Raw genomic sequence first — 12044 nt, 5'->3', positions numbered from 1 at the left:
AGATGATGATTTTGAACACTGATGGTCCTCTCTTGTGTTTATACACACCGTGTTTACCATATTTCATAAACTAAATATGTCCACAGTCAGCATGAGGATGCTTCTAAAACAAACAAGTCAACAACAACAAAGCCAGCTCAATTGTTTTATTGCCTCTAGCAGTAAGTGCTGTATATTCATATAAACTTCATGACCAAAACTTCTCACCACTGAACTACTCTGCAGCAAGAAGGCAAGCATCCTTCTCCCGTGTGCAACTGAATGACCAATGTGTGTAAGATGTATATTTTGTATCATACAAACATTCCTTCTCACGGGGATATAAACAATAACACATGATCTATTACACCAAAACCAAGCAGGACTGCAGAGTATTAACAGCAGGTACACAAAACACTCCTACTCTCCTCCAATTTTTCCCTCACTCCCCAGTCTTTCTGTGTCTCTTCTCATTACCCAGCCATGTCACACTCTCAATTCCCATAGCAAGGACAAAAAAGCAGAATTAAAATGATTAGCTCAACACAAGAACATGAAAACACATAAACACTGGGCCAGCCTAATGCCATAATTTTTAAAACTCCTGATAAAACTGACTGATTCAGAGAAGTGTGTTGTAAAACATTCATGGAAGTCATCTCTCACCTAAAATAAGCCTTTCTCCTTCCTTCCTGCTGCCTGATGTCATCTCTCCATTAATCATGCCTTTATTTATACAAGTTGGTGTTTAAAACAACCACCTCACAAGAAAAGTTCAAGTAAATTAGAAATAACAAAATCAGATCGACAAGATCAGTCATGTGAATAAATGCAGAATAAGTGCCAGTGGGCATTCCAGCAAGTCCAGCAAGTGCCTCCACACAGGCAAAACAAACTGCAGAAACAAACCTGTAAGACTTTGGAGCAACTATCATTTGACAATATCATTTAAATTTGTGAGCCCTGCATCAACTTATGAGGAACTTGCACAAGAAAGGCTATTCATATAAGCTGGGGCAAACAAAATAAAATCATGCCCTTTACTTTTTGTACAGATCACCATGTACATGCTATATAACACTATTTAATTTCATTTAAAAATAAAAAAATTGCCATATAGCAAGACAAATTCCCAAGTAAGTCCTTTGCTTTATTAAATCCTCAGTATGATATGAAGTGTCCTTTCACCTGTGTATTTTTTTAACTATCTCACACACTTCAAAACGTGACTAATGAAGGGTAGCTGATTGTCCTGCTGCTTGCTGACACCAAACGCTGTTTGCCCCTCTCCCGTGCCAGCCAGCGGCTTTTTCAGACTGCCGGCCTTCATCCAGCGATGGACAGAAACAGTCCTACAAAGATGTCCTGGGATCAGACTGCCGATTGCAGAAAGCGGTCTTCTTTTGCACGAAGCACCAGCCATACGTGGGAGCGTCAGCAGCATGAGAGCCACTGCTGCGGGCACCGAGCTCTCTCCGTGACCGCCGCTGCTCCGGGCCCCGCTGGCCAGCGGGGCCGGACGCCAGGTTCCGGCGTTCTCACGCCGGGCTGTGGGCCCGTCGGTTCCCGCAGAGCCCGCGCCCGGGGCTCACCGCCGCCTCAACCGAGCGCCCACCTCCCGCAGCCCCGCTCACGGGCCCACCTGCCGCTGGCAGACGACCAGGACCAGCCCCGCGCACCTGCGCTCGCCGCAGCGCCGCCACCCTGCAGGCACAGACTCCAGAATCAGGCTCCAGACACAGTCCTCCTCAAAGCGACCGAGGCCGGGGCGAGGCGGGCCCGGGGCGGGATGCCGGGCACCAGCGCCACGAGGGAGCGGCCCCCGCCGGGCGGAGCAAGGCGGGACGAGCGCGAGGAGGGCGCCTGAGGGGGCACGCGCGGGCTCGCGAGGCAGGGCGGGCTCGGGGCGCGCGGGGATAGCCAGGTACGCCACGTACCCCGGCCCTTGTAAACAACACGACGGCGGGGGACACTTTTTTTTCTTTTTTTCTTTTTTTTTTTTTTTATCTTTTTATCAGCTTTTTGCGGTAACATTTGCAGCCACCCTCTCACCAGGGCCGCCTCCCAGCCCGTGCTGAACACACGTTAGACTCCCGCAAGGCAGCGCGGGTCCTTCTCCCAGCGAAAGGAACGCGCTCCCTGGCAGGCGGCCCGGCTCCGCGGCGGGACAGTCGTGCGAGGAAAATAACATAAAAGAGTAAAAACCAGTTCCGAAGCGCTACTCAGCACACCTGAGACACCATTCCGGCTGCTGCCCCGCGGCGCTGTCCCCGGCAGAGGGCGGCCAAGGGCAGCGCCGCCGTGCCCGACTGACAACCAGCCGCGACGGCCTTGGTGCGACCGCCAGCGGACAGGGCAGGGAGACAGGCGGCTGCTCGCGGGTGCCTGGCACCTCCGGCCCCGCCGTTGTGCCTGGGCTGCAGCAGCCGCCGGTGGGGGCTGCCGCGTGGAAGGACGCCCCGTGGGCGCCGTCAGCAACTGCTGTACAAAACACGTCTGATAGGCGGAATGTCGCCCCTCCGCGTGTAATGTTACGGAGATTTCACTGGAAAGCTCTGCCACTCTAGCACAGAGAGCAGGTTACTGATCTCCCGCGATGTGCATGCTCTCCCGGGGGCGCAGTAACTAAGAGGGGCCCCAAATGCGGCCGCCCAGCTCCACCCGCAGTCAGGCGCCCCCGCTTAGGGATGCCGCTTACGGGGGGACCGATGCGCGGATCTTTCCCTGGGGATGCCAGCCAGACGGGGCCACACACAGAGACACAGAACGGCAGAAGCGGCCGGGCTGAGCCGAGGCCCCGAGCTCTCGCTAGTGCGGATCGGACCGCCCCGTCCAACCAAAGGTGCAGCAGCCTGAGCCGTAGGACGGGGAAGGTCCCGGTTCCCGGCGACCCCGCGGCCGCTCGTCCCGACGCCCGGCGCCGCTCCCGTCCCGCACTCCGCGAGCCCGCGGGGCGCCGGCGCGGGCGGGCTCCGCATTGGCTGTTGCTAGGTGACGTACGCCGCGCCACGTGACCGGTGTTAAATGCCGTCCCAGCGGCGCGCGGCGCGCAGAGTCTGTCCCGCTGGCGGCGGCGGAAGCGCGGCTGCACCGCCCCGGCGGAGCGCGGCGAGCATGGTGGCGCGGCTCTGACCGCCTGTCCCCGGTGGGGACGGCCGCGGGGCGGCGACCCGTGCCCCGGCGGGCGGGGGCGCGGGATGACGGGGGTGCTGGATAGTCTGATGCCGGACATGCACACCAGCCAGATCTCCGCCGGCAGCTACCACCAGCACGGCGGCCTGCACAAGCCGCAGGAGTCCCCCACGCTGCCCGTCTCCACGGCCACCGACAGCAGCTACTACACCAACCAGCAGCACGGGGCAGCGGGCGGGCCGCCCTACGGCCCCGTGAGCTCCTACCCCTACGCGGGCGGCGGCACCGCCCCCTACTCTGCCAAGGCCGCCTACGACGTGGGTTACGGGGGCGCCTATGGCTCCTACGGGCCCTACGGCAGCAGGGCCTCCCCAGCCAACAACGACTCTGGTACGTCCGAGCCCCGCGTGGGGGACGGCTCGGTGAGCCTGGCGAGGAGGCGATCGGGGCTCTGGACACGGGGTGGGCCGGGAGAGCGCTCGTTCCCGACGGGTCGCCCCGACGGGGAGGGCGGTGATGCCGAGCTCCGAGCAGGGCCCGAGGTGGCGGGGACGCCTCGCCTCACTGGGGTTGCCGTTTCTGCCGCAGCAGAGAAGGAAGACTGCGAGCCGGAGATCAGGATCGTGAACGGGAAACCGAAGAAAGTGCGGAAGCCCCGGACCATTTACTCCAGCTTCCAGCTGGCGGCTCTGCAGCGGCGCTTCCAGAAAACCCAGTACCTCGCCTTGCCCGAGAGAGCGGAGCTGGCGGCCTCCCTCGGCCTCACCCAGACGCAGGTAAGGCTCTTCCGCCGCGGGGTCCCGGGCACGTCCCGCCCCGCCGGGGCCTGTCGCCCTCCGCGGAGTTGGGTGCGAGCGTGGGAGGAAGGCCGGCCCATGGCGCCTCGACGGCCTGGGGTGGGAGCGCAGGCGAAGCGGCAGCGCCGCTGAGGCAGCGCCGGGAGTGCTCGGGGCTGCGAAAGCTGCGCGTCCCTGCCCCGTCGCGGGCGGTCTGGGCGCCGGGAAGGCGCCGCAGAGGCAGCGGCCGCCTGACGCCCCTTTCCCCGCAGGTAAAGATCTGGTTTCAGAACCGCCGCTCCAAGTTCAAGAAGATGTGGAAAAGCGGAGAGATCCCAGCGGAGCCGCCTCCCCGCCGCAGTTCTTCGCCACCGTCTCCCTCCTCGCCCCCCGCCTGGGACTTCGCTCCGCACCCACGTACCGCGGGCGGCGCCGGCACCGCGAGCCCCAGCCCCGCCGCCGCCTTCCTCGGTAGTTACTCGTGGTACCCGCCGGCCCCCGCCGGCCCGGCGCACCTGCCAGCGGCCGCTCCCCTTCCACAACCGGCACAGCCCCCGCATCACCACGGCAGCGGCAACATCTTCTAGGCGCTGCAGTAGAGACTTGAGCCCGCGGGCCGCGCCCGGCAGCCGCGGGGCACCGACGTGCAGCACTGCTGTTTTGGTGAAGCCTGGCTCCGGCCTCGGCCATCCCGGCGGAGAGGAACTGCTCCGCTCCCCGTCCCGCCCCGTTGCCGCGGTGGGGCCCCTGTGCATTCGGCCCCGTGGGGTCCTCTCTCCCTCCCGCCGTGAAAACAACCACGCTGCGAAACAAGTACTCACCTCCCTCCCTCCTCTCCGTCTATCTTCCTCCTCTTCCCCGGCATTTTCATCAAACCATCGGTGCAGAACTCTGGTTAACTTTACTTTTTATTTTTTTAAAGTTGACAGGTGCCTTTGCGGATAACCTCACTTTGATGTTGGGGATTAAAAAATAAAACGATTAAAAGAAAAAGATAAATAATTTTTATATGTAGATTTAAAACAGAATCCTCCCGTCTTTAAGGTATCCGTTTTAGCCGTGAACGAAGGCGTCCGACGGAGGCGGAGGCTGGTCGCAGGCGGCGGTGCCGGAACGACTCCCGCCCGTGCGCTGCCTCCGGGTTGGTTTCGTACCCCGACGGGGCTTCCCCACGCCGGGCTCCATCCGCAGCGACCTCTCCTCTCCACTCCCCCTCCGCTCTTCCCCCGCCGGCAACCTAGCCACTGACATGCCCCGATCTGTTTGATGTCCAGCGTCGTGGGAAAAAAAAAAAAAACAACTGTATTTTTGGTTATTTATTATGGAAAACTTATACACTCATTAATGTTTCTTTTACAATAAGCAGAGAGTATTTAAATAAATTATTGTTTCCATGGTGCCCGCGCTGAATTTTTGGGGGAGGGGGAAATTCGAGGGTGTCGATTTGGACCCGGGCGTTCGCTGGGAGGGAGAGCCGCGTCCCCTCCACCCCCTCCCCATTGTAACAGTTGCGCAAGCCTGCAACTTCCCTCCTCCTTCCCCTCTTTCCCGTCTACAATAAAATCTCGCCCCTGACAGTCTTCTTGGCGAGGCCATGAATCACTCAGCGCTGCCTGCAGCAGCCCAGAGCCGCCCCCCTTCCCCCTCTCCCGCCTGCTGGCGCCAGAGACATTTCACCCGGGACAGACTGCTGCCGTCTCCCATCTTCCCTTGGCTGTCCGGAGGGGTTTGGGACAGGGCCGTGCCCGGGATTCGTAGTAGTCCCGGAGCTGCTCCTCGGGCGCAACCCTGACCCAGGGGCAGTTCGCCTTACCCCTCCGGCAATGGCAACCAGGCCGGTAACCTGGTTCCCTGCATGGGATCTTTGCTTGAGCCAGAGCTGGTGGCTGCCCCAAGTCGCTCTGGGGTGCTTCGAGAGCTGGGGGCACCGACTGGACTCTCTCTGAGATGTGCCCCTTGAGGACCGGACCCCTCAATATGTTTTCCTTTGAGATGCAGCCTTTCAGCTTCATCCCGCCTAGCTGAAATCTTGTGGGAGGTACCTCGTACGGGCAGCATCCCTCCAGGCTGAACCCCTTTCCAGGCAGCAGCCCGTCCAAGTTGCATCTTCATGGGATGTATCCTTCGAGGGCTGGACCCCCTCCAGGATGTAACCCTCTGGAACGCTCCCTTTCCCCCCTCTGAGCTGAACCTCACTTTATGACTTTTGCTGCACCCTTCGGGGCCGCCCCTTCTGTGCCCCCCCAAGCTGTAACCCTGAGGGCATACCCCTGCGGGCTGCATCCCTGGAGGCACTGTTTGCCGGAGATGCAAAAGCGGGTGAAAGAAGGGATCTCTGGCCTTCATCACCACGGGGACCCCGCCATTCTTGGAGAGGGCACGGAGAGAGAGACCCGTGATGAAGATCGCATTGCAGACAAGGAGGCTCAGGCCAGCTTGCCCGGGGTCGGGAATGGCCAGCCTGACCGAGGCTCTTCAGAGAGGCCTTGGCATGAGGAGCCCGGGCGGGGCCGGGGAAGGCGGAGGGGGGTGGCCTCACAAGGAGACACGTCGGGAGGAGGGGGGAAAGAAGGGGGAAAAGAGGGAGGGGGAAAGAAGGGAGGAAAGCGGGAGGGCAGATTGTTTCTGAGAGCTTGGGGAAAGCTTGGGGGCAAGGGGAGGCGGGGGTCGAAGGAGGAGTGAAGAAAAGCGAAGAATGACGGGGGGATGTTGGAAGACGGGAGTCGGATGCAAAGAAAGCGAGAGGAGGGAGTGGGAGAGACAAAGGGGAAAGAGGCAGCTGCCCTCCAGTGCCGGCGCTGACCCGGCGGCGAGGACTGGGACGAGAGTCCAGAGCCGTCCCAAGAAACAGCAGGGCCGAATCATCGCGTATCTCTCCCCTCCTTCACCCTCCTGCCGGCCGCGGGTCACTGGTGGCAGTGGCCTCAATCGCCCGCTCTGAGCAGGGAGAAGAAACTTCCCCGCTGGCGGACGGCGAAGCGCTGGGGCGGCGAGCACGGAGCGGGGCGGCACGCGTGGCGAGCAGCGCCGCGGAGCCCCACGCCCCCGTGGTCCAGCAGGAGCTGTGTTCCCGGCAGCGCGGTGTTTCCGCGGGCTACGACGGGGGGTGGCGGAAGCGGGGGGAAAGTGGGATACACCCCTTTGGCAGGTGACAAGTTTTGCTAAATCGGTCGTCCGGGATGCACGAGGAAGCCGTGGGCGCGGGCCACGATCGGGACGGAGACGATTCCCGTTCCCTCCCTGTCCCTCCGCCACACCGCTTTCACAGGCGTTTCTCGCAGTTAAATAAAGTTCCCCCCAAACATCTGCGCCCCGGTCTCTCCTGGCCCAGTGTCTCCAGTCCGATGTAGCATTGCGGTGCGACGTACTGCTCGGTTCCGTGGGGTCTGGCAGAATGCCGACAACTACGTGGGGTCCCTGGGTCCGGGACCTGCCCAACGGGGGAACGCTAGCAGCGCTCGGGAGCAGAGCACACCACACCCAGTACTGGAGCCTCTGCGCTTTCTTTCTGTTATTTAGTAATTTTTATTTATTTATTACTATTTATTTGCTGTCTGCTGGTAGCAGTCCTCTCTGGGCTGTCCGCACCTGGCGTATGCGATGGGATTTTTCGTCCTTCAGCATCCCCGTATCTCCCAGAGCCCTCCCAGGGTCCGTATCTCCCCCGCTGTTCGCATGCCAGATGCGGCTCACACCGTGCGGGGGTCGGCGGCGGCAGCGGATGCAGAGGCGCGGTGCAGCAGCTCCCGCGCGCACCGCAGATGCATACGTACAGAGATATGCGTGTGTTTGTAACCTGTTTTCCCCTGCTCTTTTCCTGTCCGATGGGACGGGGCAAGCACCGCTGAGAGCCGTGATCCCTCTCACAAGTTGCACGGGGATCGGCCTCCCGGAGCCGGCCAAAGTCGCGGGGAGCAGAATAACCGGGAGCCGAGAGATGCAGAGGTGCCCCGGCCTCCGCAGCACTCCGGGAAGGGCCGCTGAGCGGGGGAAGGAGCCTGGTGGGGGGCCTGGGACGAATCCACCCCACGTCCCAGTGCCGAGGTTCCCCCTTCCGCCCCCCGTCGGGCCTGGTCCCGGCTCCCGGGCCAGGGGAGCTGCTGAGCGCGGCAGGTCCCGGGGGGGGCGACCGGGATAAGTGACGGTTCCGCGACCAGCCTGGTCCGGGAGGGCGGCACGGCAGCCACCCGGCCGAGGGGGCACCCTCTGCCCCCCCGGAGCACGGGCGGGGCCGGCCGGGCTTGTACCGTGGGGAGGCAATTTACTCATTTGCCCGGTGAAAAGAGAAAGCACGAGAAATTCAATTAAAGCGGCTCTGGCAAAAGGAGTTATTTGAGGCATGAATGTCTCCCCTAAAGCTGCAGCAATCATGTGGCATTAGACACTTCCGGAATCCTATAGCCAACTTGAAAAATCCCAGACCCCTTTTTTCCCTAATTTTTGCTCTGATCTGTAATTTTATCCACATTTGCACTAGTTTGAGCATTCTGGCTCTCCCATCTGAAAGCCTGCAATTACTATATAATTCTTCGCAATTTCACATGTCCTAATATGGACTGTAATTTTTGCGCAAGACAATTTCCTGCTATTTCAAGCATCAACATTGTCAAAGTTGTATGTACATAATAAATGGGAATATCAATGCATAGTTTTTAGCATAACATCTTGACTCCTCGATAATTATATCCGTTCGGAGCCTACGCAGAATTAGCCTGAATTGCATGGTAACTGCTGCTGCTTTAAAATTTTTAAAAATTACTCATAATTTTCCCAAAGATTACCAAGATCTCGAGTGCACAATGTCATCAGCGTAATGAAGAGTAAACATTTATGCTAATAATCTGCAATTTTTTTCATCAGCTATAAAGACAGAGGCTATATAGCAGAAAATTTCAGTCATATTCTGCAAGAGCAGAGCTGCAAAAAGGCTGCTGCGCTCAGAGGCATGTGCATCTCTGGGGGATCTCAATCCACATTTGCACTCTCAGGATATTATTATTGTGCTCGGCTTCTTTTTTTTTTTTTTTTCGCTTTCTTTCTCCCTCCCCGATCCTCTCCCTCTCTCTCACACTCTCTCGTTCTTCTAACTTTCGTAGCAAAAAGCCGCGTTCGGTCCTTTGGTTTGTTGTAAAGCAAAGACTTGTGCCCAGAGCCTCAGGGACTGAGGCGGAAGGTAAGGGTGGCGACACAGGCTCCTTTCTCGCGGGGGTAGGTGAGTGTACGGGGCGCGGGCCGGGAGAGGGGGGGAAATACCGGCGGCGGCTCCGCCGCCCCAGTCTCCCCGCAAAACTGCCCGCCGGCGGCACCGGGGCGGGGAAGGGAGTGGGGCGGCGGGCCGGGCGGCGGGGATGCCGCGCACAGCCGAGCCGAGCCGCGCCGCGCCGGAGCATCCCGCGGGCCGAGCCGCGCCGAACCGCGGAGCCCAGCGCGGGCAGAGCGGCGCGGGGGCACTCGCCGCCCGGGACTGCCGCGCTGCCGGGGGCTGCCGGCGCCGGCGTGGGCTCGTTTTCGGCGGTGGTTTCGTGGTGTGCGTTTGTCGGTTCCTTGCGAAGGGGAGCGTTACTGCCCGGTCCCGAGCCGGGAGGCGGGGGGGAAAGGCGCCGGTGCGGAGGGGGACATGGCACTTTTTCACTGGCATGAGAGTGGCGGTGGCGGCAGGAGCGGGGTTAGGAGGGCGGCAGCGGGGAGAGCGGAGCGGGCGGCGGCGGGGATTTCTTATCCCCCTCTGTCAAACGAAGGGAGCAAATTCCGAATGCAAACGGGCTTGGGCTCTGATATTTGATTTTTTTCTAGTTTCAGGGGCCGCTCTGTGCTCTGCAATTAGATTGACACATGTACAACATCCCCAGCTATTCAAGGGGGTTCGCAGGGACACTCCAAGGGGATTTTTTTCCCCCTTTTTCTTTTTGGGTGGAAGATATTAAAGAGGTATCTGTTGTTTGGCAATTTTGCTAAGTCTGTCTTCATTACTTCAACATTGTGCATTTGCTAATTTGGAAGCCCCTTCCTATTGACAGCTCTGCTCCATACACCTGCAAGCAATTTGCAGAGCTCCAATATAGGAGAATTGCAGAGATGGCAGCTCGCACCTATTTTATTTTTTTTTTCTTCGCTTTTCTCAATGCACAGCAAATTTGGCTTTCAGTGCGTTATCTCTTTTGTTAATGCAAAAAGATTCCCTGGGCGAAAAAATTGCTCATAATTACCAGAGAGATGGGGAAACTGCATTAGAATAAATAAACCTGAAATTACTGTAATTATGTTGTGTTTGATGGGCTCGGCTTGTAATCAAGAAGAGAATACAGTGAAATGATGCTGACCCTCTTGGGTTTGCAGCTGTACGCGCACTTTGGGGTCTTTTTTTGCAGAAAAGAGTCATTTTGATCATCATTAAGCTGTGTGTAACCTATTTCAGAAGTGTTTGAAAATGAGGGGCACTTTTTTTTTTCCCCCCAACAAGGAAAAATATATCCCAAAATTACATTTTGCCATTTACGGGCACATCCATAAGGTTGTATTTGCCGGGTGACAATTGGTAAAGGTATAATATTCGAAATCAGGGCTTAATCATTGTAATGAGGTATTGTTTCAATATAAGCACCTTTGGATTATTCATAGTTTAATTAATATCCTCATTATGAAAATCTTCGAATCAGATATTTGATGAACTACTTGTCAGCAACAAGGCAGAATTAATTAGGCCTGTATTGAGATTAACATTTTCAAATGTACAATTATAATAGCCTCTAACTCAAGACCGCCTCGCTGAGAGAAAACTGATAATTTCTCTATTTGAACCGTTAGCAAGACATTATTGAATTAGGAGAATCTAATATATCTTTAAAGCCCTCCGAGCTGTTTGACCACCCCTCTTTGGCCCGGTCAGAGGCGTTTGGTCACCGGCAGAGCCACCGCAGGAGCTGTGTGGGTCCTGGGGCGCTACGGGGCCGCGGAGCCCTCCGGCTCGCTCGGCACTTCGGGCCGCTCGCGACCAGACTCGGGCCGTGGCACTGCGGGGAATGCGGAGCTGCGGAGGGTTTGCCGTGCGGGATCCAGCGCCCGCGGGCTGCCGCGCCGCGTGTGCGCGCCGGGGCTGATGCTGCACCGCCGTGCCTCGGCCGCGCACCGGCCCCGCGCACCGGGGAGTGGGTGCGGATCTCGGGGCGAGAGAGCACGGCCCCCGCGGGGCTGCACGGCCGATCCCCCGCGGAGCCTGCGCGCAGAGATGCGCACAGGCAGCCGGCCGAGCACAGCCGCTGCCGGCTCCCTCCGCTCTGCAGCATTAGCCACGAGTTGTGCCGGCGCTGCGCCAGCTCGGGGAGCGGGCACGGCTCAGTCCGGGGCCGGATGGCCGCGGCGGTGCCGGCACAACTTCGCCTCCCGTGAGATGCGTGCGTAGGCAGCCGGCTCGGCTGTTGGGAAGGGGGCCGGGGCTCTCCCGACTTGATCACATCCCCTTTCCGTCCCAGCAGCTATGCGCGGCTCCTCCCCGGCTGCGAGCGGCCCCTCTGCCGAGGATCCCCCGATCCATCGCGACGGCTGCCGCCGCCTAACTGGGCCCTGCTAGGCGCACGGGGGACAGGCTGCCCTGTCCGGGGAGCATCGCTCCTCCATCCCGCCTCCCGGTTACGGCCACCGCCGTCCCGCCGCGGAGCGCGTAGCCTGGCCCGGACCCCGCTGTCGGCCGCGCTACGGGACAGGGAGCATGCATGTCTCTTTTTCCAAACCATAATTTTACTGTCTCAAAGAAACTTTATAACTTATGTACAAAGATTTGTGTGGGTTTTTTTCCATTTTCTCCCCCAGATACAAAGCAATAAGTTAACATTCTCAATATAAAACTAAACTTTGACATATAGAACACTAAACACAGCCGAGCTCAGTTTATCACATTTTCCGAATTTCACAAGTAAAATGTCAATATCTCAGTACACAAAGCATCATGTTTTACAGCCACACGAAACAGAACAGAAATAACAATAATAATAATAATAATAATAATTAAAAAAGGCTAAATTTGTGCAACATGTTTACAGAACAATAATAATAATAATTAAGAATAAAATATGTACAGCGAGTAGCTCCTGCACGTCGATTTGTGCATTTCAACTTCGGGCCGGCTTTGCTCGGGGAGGCCGCGCCGGGACTGCGCGGGTG

General features: G+C 58.2%; 1 protein-coding gene across 1 annotated transcript; it reads left to right on the top strand.

Moving 5' to 3' along the window:
* Positions 1-3176: 3176 nt before the first annotated feature.
* DLX2 (distal-less homeobox 2) lies at positions 3177-4641 on the top strand (the record flags this gene model as incomplete). The annotated part of the gene is made up of 3 exons (XM_084209558.1): positions 3177-3501; positions 3700-3887; positions 4160-4641. The coding sequence occupies 3 exons, from the start codon at positions 3177-3179 to the stop codon at positions 4472-4474; spliced, it is 828 nt and encodes a 275-aa protein (XP_084065684.1). The 3' UTR covers positions 4475-4641.
* Positions 4642-12044: the final 7403 nt, after the last annotated feature.

The sequence above is a fragment of the Fringilla coelebs genome, assembly GCF_963513975.1.
Source record: "Fringilla coelebs genome assembly, chromosome: 7".
Classification (NCBI taxonomy): Eukaryota; Metazoa; Chordata; class Aves; order Passeriformes; family Fringillidae; genus Fringilla; species Fringilla coelebs.
The sequence above is the reverse complement of the archived record's forward strand: the minus strand, read 5'-3'. Positions and strand labels throughout refer to the sequence as shown.